At 41.1% G+C, this 23,212-nt stretch overlaps 2 protein-coding genes across 4 annotated transcripts in view; one reads left to right on the top strand and one right to left on the bottom strand.

Annotated features, from left to right (window-relative positions):
• Nucleotides 1–15,362: 15,362 nt before the first annotated feature.
• Nucleotides 15,363–22,664, bottom strand: NXT2 (nuclear transport factor 2 like export factor 2). Of its 3 annotated transcripts, none has more exons than XM_055563128.1 (5): nucleotides 22,529–22,664; nucleotides 21,735–21,819; nucleotides 20,356–20,442; nucleotides 18,435–18,579; nucleotides 15,363–17,576 (listed from the first exon to the last, which is right to left on the bottom strand). In XM_055563128.1, exons 2-5 carry the CDS (start codon nucleotides 21,747–21,749, stop codon nucleotides 17,395–17,397), a joined length of 429 nt encoding a protein of 142 aa, XP_055419103.1. In that variant the 5' UTR covers nucleotides 21,750–21,819; nucleotides 22,529–22,664; the 3' UTR covers nucleotides 15,363–17,394. The 3 variants fall into 3 exon arrangements, with proteins under 3 accessions (XP_055419103.1, XP_055419104.1, XP_055419105.1); XM_055563129.1 differs by lacking the exon at nucleotides 22,529–22,664 and adding an exon at nucleotides 22,004–22,065; XM_055563130.1 differs by lacking the exon at nucleotides 22,529–22,664 and adding an exon at nucleotides 21,906–21,924.
• Nucleotides 22,665–22,754: 90 nt separating this feature from the next.
• Nucleotides 22,755–23,212, top strand: part of GUCY2F (guanylate cyclase 2F, retinal) — a 136,406-nt gene continuing 135,948 nt past the window's right edge. Inside the window, exon 1 of the mRNA XM_055563131.1 lies at nucleotides 22,755–22,905. The gene's annotated coding sequence lies outside the window, so the exon portion shown is untranslated. The remainder of the gene's footprint in view (nucleotides 22,906–23,212) is intronic.

Here is a 23,212-nt window from a genome sequence, read left to right as displayed (position 1 = left end):
GGTCCATTATAAGAATCATGAACTCAGTGCTTGGTGCTCAGTTATATCTGTGATCCCTACCTGCATTTTCCTAAAATAGGAATGCAAAAATAGACCTCTACTTATAACATATGCGTAGAAAACTTTTTTTTAAAAAATCAGATGAATCTATACTTTATACAAGCTCAAGGAAAACAAATATCCCCAAAACTATGTAGGCACTTGACACTATGAGAGGATATATTTATAATTTTGGGATTGGGGATACTGTCTTAAGCTTGTCATAAGCATCAGAAGTTAAAAAGAGTACCATGATTGACCAGATAAAAGACACAAAACATCAACATGGCCAAGTTCAGTTCAGTCGCTCAGTCATGTCCAACTCTTTGTGACACCATGGACTTTCCACTTTAATCAATAGTTCTACTTCAGCCTGACAGGCTTGCCTGTCCATCACCAACTCCCAGAGCTTGCTCAAACTCATGTCAATCAAGCTGGTGATGCCATCCAACTATCTTATCCTCTGTCATCCCCTTCTCCTCCTGCCTTCAATCTTTCCCAGCATCAGGGTCTTTTCCAGTGAGTCAGTTCTTTGCATAAGGTGGCCAAAGTATTGGAGTTTCAGCTTTAGCACCAGTCCTTCCAATGAATATTCAGGACTGATCTCCTTTAGGATGGACTGGTAGGATCTCCTTGCAGTCCAAGGGACTCTCAAGAGTCTTCTCCAATACCACAGTTCAAAAGCATCAATTCTTTGGCACTCAGCTTTCTTTATAGTCCAACTCTCACATCCATACATGATTGCTGGAAAAACCATAGCTTTGACTAGATGGACCTTTGTCAGCAAAGTAATGTCTGTGCTTTTTACTACGCTGTCTAGGTTGGTCATAGCTTTTCTCCCAAGGAGCAAGTGTCTTTTAATTTCATGGCTGCAGTCACCATCTGCAGTGATTTTGGAGCTCCCAAAAATAAAGTCTGACACTGTTTCCACTGTTTCCCCATCTATTTCCCATGAAGTGATGGGACCAGATGCTATGATCTTAGTTTTCTGAATGTTGAGTTTTAAGCCAACTTTTTCACTCTCCTCTCTCACTTTCATGAAGAGGCTCTTTCATTCTTCTTTGCTTTCTGCCATGAAGGTAGTGTCATCTGCATATCTGAGGTTATTGATATTTCTCCCAGGAATCTTGATTGCAGCCTGTGCTTCATCCAGCACAGCATTTCACATGATGTATTCTGCAAATATTCTGCATATTCTAATACCAAAGAAAGGCAATGCCAAAGAATGCTCAAACTACTGCACAATTGAACTCATCTCACACGCTAGTAAAGTAATGCTCAAAATTCTCCAAGCCTGGCTTCAGCAATACATGAACCGTGAACTTCCAGATGTTCAAGCTGGTTTTAGAAAAGGCAGAGGAACCAGAGATCAAATTGCCAACATCTGCTGGATCACCGAAAAAGCAAGAGAGTTCCAGAAAAACATCTATTTCTGCTCTATTGACTATGCCAAAGCCTTTGACTGTGTGGATCACAATAAACTGTGGAAAATTCTGAAAGAGATGGGAATATCAGACCACCTGACCTGCCTCTTGAGAAACCTATATGCAGGTCAGGAACCAACAGTTAGAACAGGGCATGGAACAACAGACTGGTTCCAAATAGGAAAAGGAGTACGTCAAGGCTGTATATTGTCACCCTGCTTATTTAACTTATATGCAGAGTACATCATGAGAAACGCTGGGCTGGAAGAAGCACAAGCTGGAATCAAGATTGCCAGGAGAAATATCAATAACCTCAGATATGCAGAAGACACCACCCTTATGGCAGAAAGTGAAGAGGAACTAAAAAGCCTCTTGATGAAAGTCAAAGAGGAGAGTGAAAAAGTTGGCTTAAAGCTCAACATTCCGAAAATGAAGACTATGCCATCTGGTCCCATCACTTCATGCAAATAGATGTGGAAACAGTGGAAACAGTGTCAGACTTTATTTTGGGGGGCTCCAAAATCACTGCAGATGGTAATTGCAGCCATGAAATTAAAAGATGCTTACTCCTTGGAAGGAAAGTTATGACCAACCTAGATAGCATATTAAAAAGCAGAGACATTACTTTGCCAACAAAGGTCCATCTAGTCAAGGCTATGGTTTTTCCTGTGGTCATTTATGGATGTGAGAGTTGGACTGTGAAGAAAGCTGAGTGCCAAAGAATTGATGCTTTTGAACTGTGGTGTTGGAGAAGACTCTTGAGAGTCCCTTGAACTGCAAGGAGGTCTAACCAGTCCATCCTAAAGGAGATCAGTCCTGGGTGTTCATTGGAAGGACTGATGTTGAAGCTGAAACTCCAATACTTTGGCCACCTCATGCTAAGAGTTGACTCATTAGAAAAGACCCTGATGCTAGGAGGGATTGGGGTCAGGAGGAGAAGTGGACGACAGAGGATGAGATGGCTGGATGGCATCACTGACTCGATGGACATGAGTTTGAGTAAACTCCAGGAGTTGGTGATGGACAGGGAGGCCTGGCATGCTGCAATTCATGGGGTCACAAAGAGTCAGATATGATTGAGTGATTGAACTGAACCCATTCTGCATATAAGTTAAATATGCAGGGTGACACTATACCTCCTTGACATACTCCTTTCCCAATTTGGAACCAGTCTGTTGTTCCATGTCTGGTTCTGACTGTTGCTTCTTGACCTGCATACAGATTACTCATGAGTCAGGTAAGGTGGTCTGGTATTCCCATGTCTTTCAGAATTTTCCACATTTGTTGTGATCCACACAATCAAAGGCTTTGGCATAGTCAATAAAGCAGAAGTAGATGTTTTTCTGGAACTCTCTTCTTTTTTGATGATGCAATGGATGGTGGCAATTAGATCCCATGGCCAAAGGTATAAATAAAATGAAAAGGTAAGTGACAGAAAGGAGAAAATACATGTAACAAAGGGTTAATATCCACTTGCTCTAGAGGACTCATATAAGAATCAACAAGAAAAAGAAAAAATTCAGTGTAAAAACAGGCAAAGGACACAAAGTGGCAGTTCACAGATCAAGTACTTTACATGGTCATACTCACTCTTGCTCAATTTCAACCATTCATTTATTGAACAAATATTTAGTGAGCAGCTTCTACATGCCAAACACTCTAATAGCTGCTGGAGATTCAGCAGTGAATGACATATATAAAGTCCCTGCCTCCCTGGAACTTACATGCCAGTGAGTGGAGTCAAATAGTAAAAACTGAGATACATAATATGTCAACAGTGAAAAGTGCTCTGAAACAAAATTAAGTACTGTAGGATGATAGAGAGTGATGTGGAAAGTTGCTTTTTAAGAAAGGATGGTGTAATGGTTCATTTTATGTGTCAATTTTACAAGGCCATAAGGTGCCCATATATTTGGTCAAACATTATTTTGGGTCTGTATGTGCGGGTCTTTGGAGTGAGATTAACATTTGAATTGGTAGACTAGTAAAGCAGATTGCCCTCACTAATTTAGGTGGGCATCATCCAATCAGTTGAAAGCTTGAATAGGACAAAAAGATTGAGTAAAAGGGAACCCCTCCTGCCTGACTGTTTGAGCTGGGCATTGGTCTTTTCCAGCATCTGAACTTGAACTGAAATGTTAACTCTTCTTGAGTCTTGAGCCTGCTGGCTTTTGGATTGAAACTTATACCATGAGCTCTCTTGGTTTTTAGGCTTTCTGACTTGGACTGGTACTATACCATTGGCTCTCCTGGAGCTCTACATTGCCAATTGCAGATGTTGCGACTTCTCAGCCTCTATAACTGTGTAAGCCAATTTCTTATGTTCTCTTGATGGATAGATAGGTGACATATAGATCTATATATATCCAGTCATATATGAATATAGAGATAGAGATATTTCTGTGTGTGTGTGTGTGTGTGTATGTGTATTTTCTCTGGAGAACCCTGACTGATACAGATGGCTAGGGAGAATCTCTAATTACATGACATTTGATCAGAAGAGGCATAAGTGTGAAGATGCAGTGGAAAGATATCCGGTGAAATGTTGTTGCCAGGCACAAAGGCTATAAGGTGATTTCTTCCTTAGCGTGGTCCATATTTAGCAAAGAGGCCAAGCAGCTGGAGTGGAATGAGTACAAAGATGAGGTCAGGGAGGCAGCAGAGGCCAGACCATGAGGCCCTTGCAGGCTGCTGAAAGGATGTTGGCTTCTACTTAGAGATGGAAAGGCATTAGAGATGGGGGCAGGCATTGAGCAGAGGAGTGACATGCTATGACTTGTGCTTTTTAAAGGATCACTTGGTTGTTGTGTTGGGAATGGACTGGGATGGTATCCACAGCATGGGAACAGTAGAAGGGGACCAGGAAGACCAAGCAGGAGGTTTGAACAATAATCCAGTCAGAAGAAGGTAGTGGCTTGGACCAGGGTGGCATTGGTAGAGGTAATGAGAAGTGATCAGACTCTGTAGAATATGAGAGAAAGGGAGAAATCGAGGATGGCTCCAGAATATTAGCCTGAAGATTGGAAGAATGGGGTTGCCATTGACAGAAATGGGATATTGTGTAGGAAGAGCAGGTTTGAGGATAAGATCAGGAGTTTGGTTTGGACCTGTTAACTGCCTCTCATTTTAAATGTTTTCTCATCTATATTTTATATCTGTATTTTTAAAAAATTCATCCAAATTAGGACTTTGATTTTGGATATACTAAATTAAGTTAGAATTGTCCATTAGACACTAAGAAAGCAACTGATTTGAGTACAAATGTGGAGGTCATGGCTAAAGGCATAAATTTAAGAATTATCACATTACCTAATATGGGGTCGCTAGGAGTTGGACACGACTGAGCAACTTCACTTTCACTTTTCACTTTCATGCATTGGAGAAGGCAATGGCAACCCACTCCAGTGTTCTTGCCTGGAGAATCCCAGGGATAGGGGAGCCTGGTTGGCTGCTGTCTATGGGGTCGCACAGAGTTGGACACGACTGAAGTGACTTAGCAGCAGCAGCAGCAGCAACAATTAAAGAAATAGAAACTAAAACAAAATATTGGTTTTTTGCTCATGAGGTTGGCAAATTTTTTTGTTTTTTAATTTTATTTTTTAATTGGAGGAAAATTTCTTTACAGTGTTGTGCTGGTTTCTGTTATACAACAATGTGGATCAGCCATAATTAGACCTATATCCCCTCCCTGTTAAGCCTCTCTCCCCTCCCCCATCCCACCCCTCTAGATCAACACAGAGCACCAGGCTGGGCTTCTGTATAACAGAAGTGTTATACAGCAACTTCTCACCAGCTATCTATTTTTCACACTGCTGGGCCCCGAGAAAGCCACAATTCTAAAAGACACAGGTACTCCAATGTTCATTGCAACACTATTTACAACAACCAGGACATGGAAGCCACCAAGATGTCCATCTACAGATGAATGGATGAAGAAGATGTGGTACATCTATATACAATGGAATTTTACTCAGCCATAAAAAAGAACGAATTTGGGTCAGTTCTAATGAAGTGGGTGAATCTAGAGCCTGTTATACAGAGTGAAGTAAGTCAGAAAGAGAACAACAAATATCATGTGTTAATGCATATATGTGGAATCTAGAAAAATGGTCATGATGGACCAATTTGCAGGGAAGGAATGGAGACACAGATGGCAAATTTTTAAAAATCAATAATATCCAATGTAGCTAAGGGTATAGAAAAATAAGTGTTTGTATTCATTTTGTGAGAATATAATTGGTGGCACTTTTTGGAGGGAAGTTTGGTAGTTTCAGTCAAAGTTTAAAAGGTGCATATCCTTTAACCCAACAGTTGCACTTCTAAAAGTTTATTTTCTAGGTATTTACACTTGTGAGCAAAACTATGTGTATAAGATGTTCAATGTTGCATCATTTCTAATAGAAAATAAATGGAGGACTTCCCTGGTGGTCCAGTAGTTAAGAATCCAAACTGACAATGCAAGGGACACAGGTTCGATCCCTGGTCCAGGAAAATTCCACATGCCATGTGGCAGCTGAACCTGTGCACCACAGCTACTGAGCCTGCATACCCTAGAGCCTGTGCCCCACAATAAGAGAAGTCACTGCTATGGGAAGCCTGTGCCCTGCAACAGTGTAGCCTCCACTCGCTGCACCTGGAGAAAGCCTGTGCTGTAATGAAGACCCAACACAGCCAAAAATAAAAATAATAAATAGATAAAAATTTTTAAAAAGAAAATAAATGGAGACAATTGGTATATCCAATGACAAAGAGTAGTTAAATACCTTATTGTTCAGCCAGCCTGGAGTACTAGATTCCTGTTCAAAAGATTGACCATGTGATGATAATGATGATAATATTTCTTACTGAATGCTTACTATGTGACAGGTACTGTGCTAAGTGTTTTATGTCTTACCTCACTTAAATTAATTTTTGCTACTCAGAGTAATTTCTTTTTTCTAGTCACTGATTCACTCACGTAACAATTATTTGGGAGCACCTGTGCATGCTGCATTGGTAAGTTGCTCAGTCATATCCAACTCTGTGTGACCTTATGGACTGTAGCCTGCCAGGCTCCTCTGTCCATGGAATTCTCCAGGCAAGAATAGTGAAATGGATTGCCATGCCCTCCTCCAGGGGATCTTCTTGACCCAGGGATCAAACCTGTGACTCTTACATCTCCTACATTGTCAGGCAGTTTCAATACTATGTGCTAATTCTGCCTGCTAAATCCATAAAAATGGACTCACTTTCCCTGGACCAATAGTTCCTAATCTCTATAGCATTACATTTATCTTTGAGATGCTGATGAAACCTACAGGCTCTGTCCCCAGATAAATACTCATGCTTCTTTGGGGGAATATCAGACCTCTCCTGAACCTCTGGGGGTCTGTGGACCCCCAGACTAGGTTCAGAGTCTCTGTTCTGGAACAGTGGTGTTGGGACATACAGAGGGAAGAGCTGGAGGTAGAGTTGGGAAGAGGCCAGGGCATACAGAAATTTTTGGCAGGCCAGTTTCTGTGTGGAAAGTACTGGTTAAGTGCAGATTTTGTTGCCAGGATGCTAAGACTCAGGGATGCCACAGTTCCTTATTGAATACTAACTGCTCTCTGGGCCATACACTCCCATTCCCCAGCATTTCCCTCCCCATCCTCCATCTCTTTCAGACTTGGTTAGCCTAAGTATCTCTCCTTCCCCTCTTCAATTCCAACCCTCACAAGGCCAAATGCAATTGGATAGGACCCCAAGCCTTCAGTCCAAGTGATTGGGGATCATCTCCCATAGGCTGAGTGTGGGACTTTACAATGAGTCCTTGTCTCCTTCTTTTTCCCCCTTTCCTGGGGAAGTTTCCATGGCAATGGTCAAGCAGGCTACTAGGATATCTGCCTGAGAAGCCACCAGACACATTCTCTCAAGATTGATCCGGTGCTTCAGTTCAGCAAAGGACAGGCAACAAACTCCTTTGGGTCAGTTTGTATTCTATAAGAAGGAGATACTAAGATGGAGTTAGGGATTTAAAAAAAGGCTTACTGGGGGTTAACCCTGTGAAAGATAAAGAGGGAGTAAACAATGTTGGGCAGCGAAGTCTCTAGACATTAATTATTTGGGTCTAAGTTGCAGCATTTGGGAACTAGTTCCCCAACAAGGGATAGAAGCCAGGCCCACTGCATTGGGAGCACGGAGTCTTAGCCAGTGGACCACCAGGGAAGTTCCCAAACATTGATGTGTATCTGATATTTGTGAGCATAAAAACAAGAAAAAGCAGAGTTAGGCAGGCCTGTGATGTGGACCTGAAAGTCTTGGCCAATCTAGGGGAGGGCTGCAGGGCAAGGATGGTCCATTAGAGAAGTTCTGCAAAGGGCTGAAATAGCCAGGCTTTAGCCTTCTCACTGTGTTCAGTCATGGGCTAGAGGCTGCCCCAGAAGAGCACGGCATCAGCTCAAATACTGCAGAGGATCCTGCAGATATGTTGCTGGAGGCTATCAGTTAACTGTCCTCCTCAGAGCTGAAAGGTTAATTCTTTCTGGAAGGGCTAATTGAGCCTTGTCTCTAGCTGACACAATCTCTTATCTTTTCTAACCCCAAGAAAACAGCTATCATGGTCCTATCTAGGCAAAGTCTTTTCCAACACCACAGTTCAAGAACATCAATTCTTCAGTGCTCAGCCTTCTTTATGGTCCAACTCTCACATCCATACATGACTACTGGAAAAACCATAGCTTTGACTACACAGACCTTTGTCGGCAAACTGATGGCTCTGCTTTTTAATACGCTGTCTAGGTTTGTCATACTGTTCATACTGTTCACGGGGTTCTCAAGGCAAGACTACTGAAGTGGTTTGCCATTCCCTTCTCCAGTGGACCACATTTTGTCAGAACTCTCCACCATGACCTGTCTTGGGTGGCCCTACATGGCATGGCTCATAGTTTCATTGAGTTAGACAAGGCTGTGGTCCATGTGATCACAAAATAGACAGCAAATTCTTACTGCCTCATTTACGATTAATACAAAATAAATTTTCCATGTAACAGCCAGAAAACATGTGCTGCTAAGTCATATGGAGGAAGCAGAAACCAAGGAGAAGCAGAAGCCACCTTTCAGGCGTCATGATACTCAATCACGTGGCTCTCTCATGCTTCAGTTTCTTCACCTTTTAAGCTTACGCTGTATGAAAACTGATGTCAGTTTCTGAAAACGGTCCAATCAGGAGACAGCACTTTGATGTTACTGACGTGGAGCGTGAACTCTCCCGGCCTCTGGACACAGCAGCATCAAGAGGAAACAAAGGCGAAAACCCGATTCTCTTCTCAGTTTGCAGCAGACACTTGTCCCCAAGACTATCTGAGCAGAAGAATAGAGCAAACGTTCTGCCCTCAGAGAGCCTCTCCAGTCCCTGTAGCAAAGTAGCCTTTTGTGCTTCTGGATCCTGCAGCCGCAGATCTGGAGCGAGGCGGCGGGCGCCCGGGGTCGAAGAAGGAGGACGGGATGCTTTAAGGGCCGGGATCGGCCAGGGCTTCCCGCGCTCCCCGCCCCCTTCCACGCTCCCGGGACGCGCAGTTGGCCTGGAGGCGGCGGCTCCTCCCCGGCCTCGCTGGCCGGTCCGCAGAGCCGGGCAGGGAAGCGGGAGACGTGCCGTCTCCGCCTCCACTCCATGTCTCCGTCCAGCCCGCTCGCCCCAGCTGCACCTGATCGGCCTCTTGAGAAACCTGTATGCAGGTCAAGAAGCAACAGTTAGAACTGGATATGGGAGAATGGCATTGAAACATGTAAAATATCATGTATGAAACGAGTTGCCAGTCCAGGTTCGATGCACGATACTGGATGCTTGGGGCTGGTGCACTGGGACGACCCAGAGGGAGGGCATGGCGAGGGAGGAGGGAGGAGGGTTCAGGATGGGGAACACATGTATACCTGTGGCGGATTCATTTTGATATTTGGCAAAACTAATACAATTATGTAAAGTTTAAAAATAAAATAAAATTAAAAAAAAAAGAAAAAAACTGGATATGGAACAACAGACTGGTTCCAAATAGGGAAAGGAGTACGTCAAGGCTGTATTGTCATCCTGCTTATTTAACTTCTATGCAGAGTACATCATGAAAAACGCTGGGCTGGAAGAAACACAAGCTGGAATCAAGATTGCCAGGAGAAATATCAATAACCTCAGATATGCAGATGACACCACCCTCAAGGCAGAAAGCAAAGAAGCAAAGAGCCTCTTGATGAAAGTGAAAGAGGAGAGTGAAAAAGATGGCTTAAAACTCAACAGAAAACTAAGATCATGGCATCTGGTCCCAACACTTCATGGCAAATAGACAGGGAAACAGTGGAAACAATGACAGACTTTATTTTGGGGGGCTCCAAAATCACTGCAGATGGTGACTGCAGCCATGAAGTTAAAAGACGCTTACTCCTTGGAAGAAAATTTATGACCAACCTAGACAGCATATTAAAAAGCAGACACATTACTTTGCCAACAAAGGTTGGTCCGGTCAAAGCTATGGTTTTTCCAGTAGTCATGTATGGATGTTGAGAGTTGGACTGTAAAGAAAGCTGAGAGCCAAAGAATTGATGCTTTTGAACTGTGGTGTTGGAGAAGACTCTTGAGCGTCTCTTGGACTGCAAGGAGATCCAACCAGTTCATCCTAAAGGAAATCAGTCCTGAATATTCATTGGAAGGACTGATGCTGAAGCTGAAACTCCAATACATTGGCCACCTGATGTGAAGAACTGACTCACTGTAAAAGACCCTGATGCTGGGAAAGATTGAAGGCAGGAGGAGAAGGGGATAACAGAGGATGAGATGGTTGGATGGTATCACCGACTCAACGGACATGAGTTTGAGTAAACTCTGGGAGTTGGTGATGGACAGGGAGGCCTGGCGTGCTGCGGTCCATGGGGTCACAAAGAGTCAGACACGACTGAGCGACTAAACTGAACTGAACTGAACTGAGGTTTGTCATAGCTTTTTCTTCCCAGGAGCAAGCGTCTTTTTAATTTCATGGCTGCACTCACCGTCTGCGTTGATTTTGCAGCCCATGAAAATAAAGTCTGTCACTGTTTGCACTGTTTCCCCATCTATTTGCCATGAAGTGATGGGACCGGACGCCATGATCTTAGTTTTTTGAATGTTGAGTTTTAAGCCAGCTTTTTCACTCTCCTCTTTCACCTTCATCCAGAGGCTCTTTAGTTCCTCTTTGCTTAAGAATGTACACACAGCAATTATAGCAATTGCTGCTATCGGTGAAGTGCCTGTAATTTTGGTATCATTATTGTTAGAATCATAAAGGACTAGTTTTGAAAACCGCTTCTGCCACTGAATGGCCTTGGACAAGTGATTGTCTCTTTAAGCTTCAGTTTCCTCATTTGTGAAATGGTCATGACAATAATACCTATCTCATAAGGCTATTGTGATGTCAAATGAGATAATAATGCATGTGAAGTGCTCAGCATAGCTGGACACATGTAAGTGCTCAATGATGGTCAGCTATATTATTGCTGTGTGCCAGGAACAGTACAGCTGTATCTAACTCAGGCCTCACAATAACCTTGCCATGTCAGTACTATCATCTCCCTTTTATAGATGAGGTATTGGAGGCTCTGGTGGAGGATTAGTGACTTGCTGAAGGATCACACAACTAGCAATTGGCAAGTCTGCAATTCATTTCCAGTTCTCTGACTTTAGTGTCGAGACTCATTAGCTCACACAAAACCACCTTCTAGAGCTTTCTTTGGCTGCTGCCAGAGGGGCTCTGCAGTCACATAAGCAGCATGAGAGAGAAATGAGGTTTGGGAGTGTTGTCAGCCCACTGACAGAGAGAGAGCAGCAGTGGAACAAAAGCCATTTAGGACAGCGAACAGAAGTCAAAAGAAAATATGATCAGTAAGCTATTTGGGAGCTTATATGGTGGGCTCATTTATATGCCATGATAAATGATACGCGTTCCCCTCCTACATTGTATAGTAGGAGGGGCACCAAACATCCCTCTCTCTGATCTTCAAGTCAAACTTCCCCCTTTCCTCACACACAAAATGTCTGAAGAGCCAAGATTAGTAAGCCATTCCTTTGAGTTATGGTATTGTTCCAGCTGCTTCCAGACAAAATATAACAACCCCAAGAGATAGAAGCCAGTCATCTCCATGGTGAGTTCATGAGTTAAACTTAACTTGAAAGTGGAGGGTGGGGCCTGAGGTGATGACTCTTAGGATAAGAAGTTTGGGTGGGATGGAAAGAGGGATTTGAGAGGATGGCAGGATAGGACCAGAGTCTGAAATTGGGGAGATTTTTAGGAAGCATAACAGTGTAGGGCCTCAGAAGATTGGGAGAAATGGGCACATGGAAGGAGGTGGTCCCCATTATTGGTTTTGGACTGGTCCCCCATACATTTGTAAGCATATGTATGTATATTTTATTAAGATATTTATTTTTGGCTGCAAACCCTCTCCAGTATTCTTGCCTGAAGAATTCCATGGACAGAGGAGCCTGGCGGGTTATAGCCCATAGGGTTGCACAGAGTCAGACACAACTGAGCAACTAACACTTTCACTTTACACTTTCAGTTCTTAGTTGCGGTACGTGGGCTTATTTTTAGTTGTGGCATGCAGGCTCAGTTGCCCTGTGGCATGTAAGAATCTTAGTTTCCCGATCAGGGATCAAATTCACGTCCCCTGTATTAGAAGGTGGATTCTTAACCACTGGACCACCAGGGAAGTCCCATATATGTGTATTTTAGCTGCATTTCTCATTCTAAGATGCAAGGGCATCCTTAACTGCCATGCAGTGATGATAAATTTCCTATCCAAGGGAGGCTAAATTTTCTAGTTTCTCTCCCCTACTTCCTCCTTTTACTTTCAGTTGTTTAGAAGGCAAAATTTATCCAACTGCCCCTCTGCCTCCCCCCAGCTAATTTCTTCTCTTCTGGTCCCTTGTCTCAAGCTTGCAATTTCTCACTAGCAACATCAAAAGACAATGAATTTTTATCCCCGAGATTGGACTTGGACCACTGGGAATCCTGGGTGTCACCGATGGACAGATGAGCTTATTAGAGAAGTCCTTCCCAAAGGCTCCTTCAGAAACAACACGGAAGGGTTAGGGGAAGAGAGAGTAGGCTGGCCACCTCAGACGGCTTGGGGCTCCAAGGCGGACTGCAGCACCTGCAGTTGCTAAGTGTTGCAGACACCTCTTGCTGATATCCTGCCGTTGAGTGAGAGAACTGGAATCAATAATGTTCAGGCCCACTTTTTCCCCCTTTATAGAAAGACCTCTCAAAAATACATTTGCAAATTGCTATCCTTGCTTTTCTTAAAGGCCCTCAATCTCCTTTCACAGTTAAAAAAAAAGTCGTCTCTATCTGTATCAATCAAATCTTAGGCTTTTTGTGGAGCTAGACAAGTCCTGCTGAGATTTACACCTTAGAGCCCACCATAGCCTTTGTTAAACCATGTTTTTTTTCCCTCCCAATGCACTGTGTGGCTTGCAGGATCTTAGTTCCCCAACCAGGGATCGAACCCATGCCTTGGAAGTGAAAGTGCTGAGTCCTAATCACTAGACTTCCAGGGAATTCCCAACCAGGAGGGTTGAATGCAGATGTTTGGGGTGTCCAAGAAGGGAGGGAAAGAGAAAAACACATGAAATTGACTTAAAATAGGCTGAAATACGGTGTATTTGGTATCAAACCGTGTTCAAAAATGCTTCTGCTGGAATGCCTTCTCAGTTCTCTGCTTGGACATCTGAAATAGGGCAGCCTCCTCTGTTTCATCTTTGTTTCATTGCCACACATCCTATTCCCAGATTCTGCCTAAAGACGAGCCTAACCAGTTGTTTTCTTAGCTTTGAACTTCAGGTACAAGATAAGGAATGGGAGGAAAACAGGCCTGCCCCTTCATTGTCCTCCACAAATATGACATGCCTGAGAGGAAGTTTTTGATCTTTTCTAAGCCTCAGGTGACATCACCAACACAACACTGCTTTTTAAAAGCCAATCCTCCTCTCCACCCCCTGCTAGAAAGTGATGGCAAAAATATTATGCTTTCTCTATCTTCATGCTTTCCAAACTCCTTGTACAATCTAACAGGAAGTTGTGAAAATCAATTAAGTAGGCTATGATCAGCACTTTAAAAATTAATAAAATGAAGTAGAAAATACCAAAAGCACATCACAAAATAAAACACGAGTTTTATTTTAGACACATAATTTTTATTCTAGTTTGTTATATGTAGATGTATTTGTATACTGGCTTGTGACATTTTACACCTCTGTGGGTTAGAGCAAAACTTTGAAAACCACTGATTTAGAGGGTGCATATACTTCAATCTCAGATAGAGCCTGTAGTCTAAGATCCTCCATCTGACACATTATTTCAACAATATTTTATAGTTCTCTACTTTTTAGGGCTTCTCTGAGAAGCAAAATTGATGTACATAGCCCACTGATAAGTCACCAAGAAATCTTTTGTATAGAAAGATGCATTTGACAAAGAAGGGCAAATAGCTAATAAAATACAGCAGAGTTTTGTAGCAACTGTTTTGATGGAGTATATTTATTATAGAGACAATTGTTAAATAAAAAAGCTAAATATGCCCTACCATCTCTCCCTAAATATATAAGGTTATGTTAAAGCACATCTGTGCTTATTCTATCATATATTAAATCAATAATTTAATATTAAATAATTAAATTATAACAAAAATCAGCAAATGAAGTCCCCTGCAATCAAATTTCCTGCATCAGTAATCTCAGGCAAGTCAATCCAGCAACATTTCAGAATAAAATGCCTTCTTGACTTTGACTACTTGTTCCTTTCCCAAACACTGCATTTATCCTTTAACCTCATGGAGAGTTATCTTTTTAGACACACTGTATGTTATTAACGGGATTCCCTGGTGGCTCAGTGATAAAGAATCCACCTGCAAATACAGGAGATGGGGGTTCAATCCCTGGGTCGGGAAGATCCCCTGGAGAGGGAAATGGCAACCTACTTCAATATTCTTGCCTGGAAATTCCATGGACAGAGGAGCCTGGTGGGCTACAGTCCATGGAGTTGCAAAAGAGTTGGATACCACTTAGCTAAACAACAAATACATTACTAGGAAATTTCCAGAAACTAGGAAAATGCTGATTCCTGTTCACCAAGGCACTTACATGCTTAAATAAGGTCTGTGGTTCTTTCAGCCTTATGAGGTAGACATGAAAAGCAAATAACTTGGTGATAGAGTTTGAGTCATGAGTCATTAACCTTTTAAGCTTACAATCTTTTACTTTCACTAATGCCTACAAATTTACACCTGAGTAGATTCCTAACCATTTTTATCTAGCAAAATTCATTACTGTATTTCATCAATCTAAGACACCATTGATTTTAAGACAGTATTTTATGTACCACTGAGAAAGGAAAAAAAAAGGCTGATTAAAGTATGCTTTAGCAAGAATTTATAATACATCAATTTCAGGGGTATTAAATTGTCAAAAATACGTGCCTCATTGAAGAGATGAAATACAGGGGTTGATTTCAAAGGCTGTTGCCTCTTCTTACTCCTCAAGTGTCTGTTGACATATTTTTAATGTAGAATTAAAGTTAATGGGACCATTTTTTTCCCCTGAAAATGAACTGTCTTTTGGTTTCACTGCCTACTGAATTTTGGCTAGTTTTTTTTTTTTTTTTAATATTTGGCTAGTTTTTCAAACTTAGAATTTCTAACATTTCACTAGAAACTTCACTGCTACTTCAAACAGGTGATCTCAGAATGTATTTGGTAGGAAAAGGGGGAAGAACAAGGTAGGCTAGAGAAAAGACAAGGTCCTAGTTGTCAATCACTGTTTTCAATATCCTAACTTAAAATTCTTTTTTAAACCTTATAGTGTAAGAAGAAACAACTAACTGTTCTGGAGCCTTAAAAAAATCAAAAGACCTTAAACCAAGCTTGAGAAAACTTGTTAAAGGCAACTTTTATTTTTTTAAGTTACAAAAATATGCGCATGTCAAAAATACAGTCTAGTCCATATAAGAGTAGTTCCAGCCATTTAAAAGTTATACAGAGTTTGGAAACAGCAATTCACACACCAGTCTTAAAGCACTAAAGTAATGAACAGTATACATACAACCAGTCAATTCAGTTATTGCTAGTTATATGCCACTTTTACTTGAGACTGTTCTCCTTTAGGGAAAAGGCAATATTTGGGCAATCTGATTGTTGCTACTAAAGCTGTGGTTTTAAAAAGTCAATCCAAAATTAGAATAAATTCAGTTTGAGTAGAATATGTGTAAGCTTTAGTCAGTACTACAAGAAGGTATGGTCTAAATTTCTGTTCCATCCCTTTCTCCTACTTAGTTCTATTTTATATCAGAAATGTGACATGTAGTTTGTGACAAGAGTAAATGAATCGTTGATCTTCAAATTAAGTAACAAGAAACACTGAGTTGGAATGTGGAAACAAAGCTGGCACATCTAGTGTAACAAGATGAGAATGATGAATTCAGGAATGGAAAAATGTTTAAATTTTCACCAAAAAACAAAGACTTCTTTCTCTTTAGATGCTGAGACACAGAACGAATCAACTGGTTTTTCTTAGGTTTATAGGCTATGAAGATCTGCTGTTCTCTATCTTTTCCAAAAAGAAAATGTGAGCTACATAACAGGAACATGTTTTATAACAGATCTATTTGCTCAATGCCGTATGGAAGAACACCATCATGAGATTAAATAATTTTAGCTTTAAGTAGTAAAAAGATCATGCAGTTGACAGTGTAAACACAGGGAACAAATCACTCACTTTGGGGGTGGATAGTACGTAGCTGACTTTTGGTCTGAAGTTCATGTGGAAGACTTAGAAGTTAAGGGTCCCAAAGAGAGAGCCATGGCTTTGTTTCCAACTTTTCTGTCAGACCCTGCTGAAGGGTCAGGCTTATTGCTGACATTTTCCCCCAACAAGTTCTTAAATAAATTGAAACATATACTGGTAATAAGTATGAGGTGAACTAGAAAAACATTTAAAAATAATTCTTAGAACAAAAGTGACAGTCATGACCTTTTGGTAAAGATACTTATTACCTTAATGACTTAAATCCTAAAATTAGGCTACATTTTTAGGAGGTAGAAAACAAATACCCAAAGTGTACCATTTGGCCATCCTTCCTTACTTGTGGCCAACCTCGGATCTATACATTTTTCACTCCTCATTCTCCCGCTAAAGCTATTAGTCCTACTACCATTTACTATCTAAAGTTATAGACCTGGAGCTGCCAAGAAAAAGCTTTTAAAGAAGTCTTGCTTTTAAGTCACTGAGTGTATCCAACACTCGGGTATCAGTTGAGAACATTTTACATCTCTCGAGTAGATTAACTCACTTCATAAGAAAACATGCCAACATGAAAAAAATTACTTAATAAAAAAAGACTATTGAACATCTCTACATGTGATTCTAGTATGTCAGAGTAGTTACGTAAACCTAAACTAGTAATGTGTTCATTAAATTGCTTTGAAAAAGTCTTATACATAAACTGCATTACCAGTGTTAAACGAAAAAGTACATGCCATACTACAAAATTAACCTAAATTCACCTAATAACAACAACAATAAACACTCCACTTCCTCCCAGAAAGTTACATTGTGCTGATATCCCATAGATAGTACTATAAAAGGATTTTATTTTTGCAATATGCTGGGCTCACAGTGAGTATGCTAATACAGCGATCATGGATATAATGTTACTGTAAGAATGTCATTAGTGAAACATGTATAAGGCATGTAGAAAACTAGCATTAAAGCTCTTAAGGGCAATGATTCAAATTGGCAGCTGCTAGAAAAGGTGCTGCTAGGAATAAAAAATATTAAAGAAATTTAGTTTCGGCACATACTAGTTTTTAACGCTTCCACAATGAAATGAATTAATAACTCACATAAATTTCTGTTGCTGGAACTAATGGACCAAAAAAGAATGGACTTCTGCCCCCTTTAAATAGTAGCCCAATCTTGAAAACGGAAGCAGTCACTTGCAATCTTCCACACGGTATTGTTAGCAGTAGTCTGAGCAGTCAGCAGGAAGTTCTGGTTGAAGTAGTGTTGCTTGTTGCCATCAAACTTCACAGTTCCACTGGTCACAACAAGAACTGTGGTCTGGGCCTGAGTAGCTTGCTCTGCACCCACACAAGAAAAGAGAAGAGGTTGGATTCTTTACACAAGCAGATTTGCAGGCTTAAACACATTACCTATAACTTAAACACACTGTCTTTACTTTAAGCATAATCTTGAGCATGCCCACCCAGAGCCAGAAAACTCAATAACCGTTTCAAAGATACTAACATTATTTTCAGTCCAGAAAGATTTGGGGTACTCTAAACTTTCAATATCTAGCTTTTTGGTTCCTGTGTTAATATCTCCTTGTTTTTTTTTTTTTTAACAGAACTTGGTCAAATTTTGTTTCTTAAGTTTTCATTCTTTTCAAGAACTATAAAGGCAAAAAATCACTCAGGAAACTACTGCTTAAGATGCTTAGGACCCCACCTAGAGGTTAATCTTATAAACTGCATCAATCTGCCTGAAATCAAAATCTGCCTTGACAAACGCTACCCTTTCACGTAACAGAGTAAATTGCGGTGAAATTTTAATAGGTTGTAAGATAATAAAACACATTAATCAGAGATATGGTACATTTTTTTCTCTTGAGACATTTCAAGGTACAGAGGGCAACTATTTATTTAGGGAAAACAGAAAGTTGTTCCTCTCCATCAACAGAAATCATAGTAAGGCTCAATTTGCCACATGACTTTTAATAAGCCGCACAATCACTCAATCCACCAAAACCTACCACTGGCTCTCTGGAATTAGATGCATCTAAATGAAGATCAAAAGTTTGATTTGACAGCTGAATTTTTCATATTTAACTTATTCAAAAAAGTATTTACTGCTACCACTGAAAGTTGCTAGCTGCTTTTGGTGTTAAAGTTCAGTGCCCACTACAGGAAAACAAGTACCTCAAAAGACCATGATCTTACCATGAACTGGCTGGCAATCTAACATATTGACCTGGAATTCACTAGAAGGCAACATGTCAAAAAAATTGGCTAGGGCTTCCAGCCCTGTAACAACATTTCCATTCCATATTAAAGTGGCCTTGTCCAGATACAGCCTGGTTAGTGCCTAAAAAGGAAGAAAAAAGAAAAAAAGGGGAAAGATTTTTGATTTCGGGCAAATTATCTTGTAGAAATGGATTGAAAGGTTATAGCGAGTGTTTAAACATTTTTATAGTTCTTTCTCCATCTCTCCTTCCCTTGCCCCCTCCCACAGAGGACAATGTGAACAAGGTATCTGCCTTATAAAGTTGCCCTTAAATGGGTATTATCCTGTGCTATGCTGTGCTTAATTGCTCAGTCGTATCCAACTCTTTGCGACCTCATGGACTGTAACCCTCCAGCCTTCTCAGTCCCTGGGAATCTCCAAGCAAGAATACTGGAGTGGGTTGCCACGCCCTCCTCCAGGGGATCTGAACCCAGGTCTCCCACATTGCAGGCGGATTCTTTACCAGCTGAGCTACCAGGGAAGCCCTCTTAATATACTAGGCAGCTAGCTACTTTTTTTCATCTTTGACTTAAGCCACACTGAGAAACCTTTGTATCAAATGGATAGAGAGACTTTTTTTTTTAAAAGTTCTGCTTTCTGTAATTAAAATGAATTAAATGATCACAGGTTTCAAAGCCCTTGCAGCCTGGAACCAGTTTGAATCTTGCTCCCTTTTCTAATTCTATGAACAAAGCTGTCTGTCAGGCCCTACCTGTACCTTTCAATCCTAGTGTTTATATACATGTGAGCCCTTTAATGTTTGAACCATTTAATGTTGTATGTGTTAAGAAGAATTAGTTCCTTTTATCGCCATGAAAATAACATATTCAGTCCAAAACAATCAGTAGTACTTGCTAAAGCAGAGTCTTTGATAAGTCAAGTAAGTTAAAACTCAAATAAGGCAGAATTCAACAGTTAACTCTTTAGTCCCTGGAGTCAGTCACAGGAATTTAGTGTGTCAAAGGGGACATTATTTGCTTAGCTCTAAATTTTAACTTAAAGGGCCAACACATATCTGGACTCTGGAAATGAACTATGCTGCTTTCTTTTTTTGCTATTTTGTCCTTGAAGGCACCAAGGCCCAACAAATGTCCACTGTTATATCCTGTGCCAGGTCCAACATCATCAAACATCAGTATCAAGAACTTCTTTTTAATCTTCTGCCTTAACAAAATAGCTTTTAGAGATATTAACTTCTACAGCATAGACAAGAGTTCTCTACAACATGGTGTTATACCGATAAGAGACCTAGTGAAGATTCTAGGTCACATACAGAAATCCTTAAAAGATATGGCTCAGGAACACATTGCAATGAAAAAAGCTGATGAAGTGAGAACTTTCTCTGTGGAAGACTAAAAGTATCCAAGCCAGGCAGATTCTGTTTGTGAGTGCCAGACACAGCTGTGAGCTTTAACACAAAATTATCAATTAATATATGAAATTAAAGGGGCAAATCAGGGAACATTCTCTGTAATGACAGACCCCTTCACTAGCACTAATACTATTTTAACCATATTGGTTAAATGATGTGATTAAGAAAATGTAACGAATTTAAGTAAATATATGTTGGGTCCCATGTTAAGTGCAGTATTTAATTCCCCTTTACCACCCTAAAAATATAACAGGGTTGAGAGAGGTTAGCAACTTGCCCAAGGTCACAGAGCTTGGCAAACACAAAGCTGGGGTATGATTCCACAGTTCACACATCCATGATGCCATACCAACCCTTTCCTAAGCAATGTGCTTTTAGAGAACATAGCTATCACTTATACAATTCGGATGAATGGCTGGCTCAAAAAAAAAAAAAAAAAAAAAAGAACTGGTATTTAATAAAGAATAGTAGTCTGTAACACTCACCCGTCTTCTTTTGTCCATTGTCTCATAGTAAATATTGACAAATTCCTCAGCAGCTCTGCATGCCTGATCTACATAAGTTTTAAAGTCCTACAAGAAAAATTTCATTAAAATGTAATTACCACCCTTCCAACTCCTCACAAACATATCACCAACAAAAGCTGATGGTTTATTTCAATCATTTTATAACTCCATACACAGTCTACATTCTTCCACATAAATTTGGACATTTTTAAGATTAGGGCCTAAGTTTCCAACTTTCTCTATTTTTAAGTACATTATGGTTAGGACATACTAACCATTCATTAGTGAATTTCAGTTTGTTCTTACTTTAAACATAAATTTACAATCTTTGCATGGCAACTGGTGTTTTAGGCTTTCAGTATTTTAGAAAACACTTACCTTAATAAAAAACGATGGGTTCTGAACCGTAAAAAAAAAGAGGCAGGGGGCGGTGCGGCAGGCGCGAATTGCCATTGAGTAAGTTAGCAAATTGTAGTTACTGGTAAGTTATTCAAAAGTTGTTGAATGAGAAAAAAACTGAGTATGTTCTATGAACTTGTTTGAAAAATTAGGTACTCAGAAAAACGTCCTCACATTATGTAAAAATTTACAGGAGTTTGTAAAGGATTTTAGCATATGTGCTGCCAAAGCGAGCAATGTAAAGGATTTTAAAACGGAAGAAATGCTGTTGCGGTTTTCTCCTGCGAGAAAATTACTTTCTTCCCCAGCCATTTACCAGACCAAACTATTATTTGAATTAAGAACTAATTTCATTTCACTCTCAGGTAATTGAAAGTCATTTAAATCGTGAAAGGATTACAAGCCATAAGCAACAGACCCCAACATTCCCAACTCTCGCTGCTACTGCTGCTGCTAAGTCGCTTTAGTCGTGTCCGACTCTGTGCGACCCCAAAGACGGCAGCCCACCAGGCTGCCCCGTCCCTAGGATTTTCCAGGCAAGAACACTGGAGTGGGTTGCCATTGCCTTCTCCAGTGCATGAAAGTGAAAAGTGAAAGTGAAGTCGTTCAGTCGTGTCCGACTCTTAGCGACCCCATGGACTGCAGCCTACCAGGCTCCTCCGCCCATGGGATTTTCCAGGCAAGAGTACTGGAGTGGGGTGCCATTGCAACTCTCGCTAGTTCCCGTTTTAGGGTCCTTTCCAGGATCGGAAAGCTACTGAACAGCCCTGGGAGGCGGCGGGGTCGGGGGTCGGCGGTCGGGGAATAGTGAGGGGCTTCAGAGAGCGGGCCCCGCCCCCGGCGCCTGGCGGGCCAAAGCCTGATTCGCCGCTTGACCACGTGACCAGCAACCAGCCCGCCCCAGAGCCCCTCCCCTCAGCCGCCCGCGCCCGGCACCCTGCGGCGGCTGGGGCACTCACCACAGCCATGGCCATCGGGGAATCCGAATTGTCCTTTTCCTTCAGTGGCGACTTCACTACGTCCTCTTGTCTCTGGTTCCCTCGCCTGTGGGATGATCAAATACTTAGCAAGACGGCGAAACCCGCCAAACGCACAGAATTCTCTGCCCGCCCATTCTCTCCCGGAAGTACCTCGGTCCTATGTTAAAATCACCCCGATGTACCAACTTAAGTACAATTCTCTTGAGTTCCGACCGTCCCGTCCCGTCCCGTCTGCCTTATGTACTCACTTGTTTGATATTTATTAACTTAGTTTGGAAAAAAAAAATCACTCCGCTTTTGTAACTGGGTAATCTTAACAAAAGTATCTATTTCTCCAACACGTCCAAGGACAGCAAAAAAAGACCTGTTTAAAGCGTCCAATGTGCGGGCTCTTCGCTCCAGGGGGAGGGGAAAGGGCTCTCTGATGAAACTTACCAGATCTGTAAGCGAGTAGAAAAAGTGGGTGGTGCTTGGGGAAAAGCGTGCAACAATACTGGTAGAAAATGGCGTAAGGTTCTGGAACCTTCTCAAAGACTCAATCTTAACTGAATTTACCCGTGTCTCAGTAATACTCCTTAAATTATTCACTACTTTGATTTGGCACTATTCCGTGGAAAATAACATGCTTAGGGGTCACAAAATTAATTGTAATTCAAATTTAGTTTAACTACCACTGCAACCGGACTCCACTCCCCAACATACTTCAAAACCACTCAAAGTCCCCAACGACTTCTGGGCAGTCAAGTCAGTCAGATATTTTGATAGTCTTTTACCACGAATAGCTGGTGTGTGGCTCCTCAGAAAAACTTCTTCTTTGGTACCATTCTCTGTCTCCGACCAGTCACTTCTGAATTTTCTCACACTTCAATCTGCTTTTTTCCTGTCTTCCTCCCTTCTGTCTAGCTCTAACTGAAGCGACTCTTCCCCGTACCCTATGACCTCTGCACGCCTCTTATTGACGTCACTTCCAGGGTGTCTTCCTGTTTAACACCTCTCTCCTCCTATGTGGTCTCAATTGTTACTTGTATGCTAACAAATTTCGATAACATGTGTCCAGCACCGCCCTCCAACTCGTCTCTGGGTTGCAATTCTATTTATTCAATTTCACTAAATATGAACACCAGTGCGCACTACAGGCTTCTCAGACTTGGTGAGTCCAAAATTTGAATGCGTTTTTTCTTCTGCACTTATAATCTTCTGTATGCTTTGTTATCCATGCTTGAATTTTTGGAATGTTTCTATTTAATTTTTTTGGTGTCTTTCCCCTCCTCCTCCTATCATTGTAATTCATTCGTTCATTCAACAAATATTTATTGAATGCATACTATGGGACAGGCATTGTGCAAGGTTCTGGATATATAGTGATGAGCAAAATAGACATGATCTATACCCTCATGAAGCTCACAAAATAATTGTGAATAATGGACAATAAATGAAACAATGGATTACAGAGGAGT

Source organism: Bubalus kerabau, chromosome X (assembly GCF_029407905.1).
Source record: "Bubalus kerabau isolate K-KA32 ecotype Philippines breed swamp buffalo chromosome X, PCC_UOA_SB_1v2, whole genome shotgun sequence".
Taxonomy (NCBI): Eukaryota; Metazoa; Chordata; class Mammalia; order Artiodactyla; family Bovidae; genus Bubalus; species Bubalus kerabau.
The sequence above is the reverse complement of the archived record's forward strand: the minus strand, read 5'-3'. Positions and strand labels throughout refer to the sequence as shown.

What these genes read in the sequence shown, in the direction of transcription:
- NXT2 (XM_055563128.1), bottom strand. An exon ending in CAATGGACAAAAGAAGACGG is followed by an intron (nt 18,580 to 20,355) that starts GTGAGTGTTACA and finishes CTTCCTTTTTAG; the next exon opens with GCACTAACCAGGCTGTATCT. An exon ending in AGATTGCCAGCCAGTTCATG is followed by an intron (nt 17,577 to 18,434) that starts GTAAGATCATGG and finishes GTGTGGGTGCAG; the next exon opens with AGCAAGCTACTCAGGCCCAG.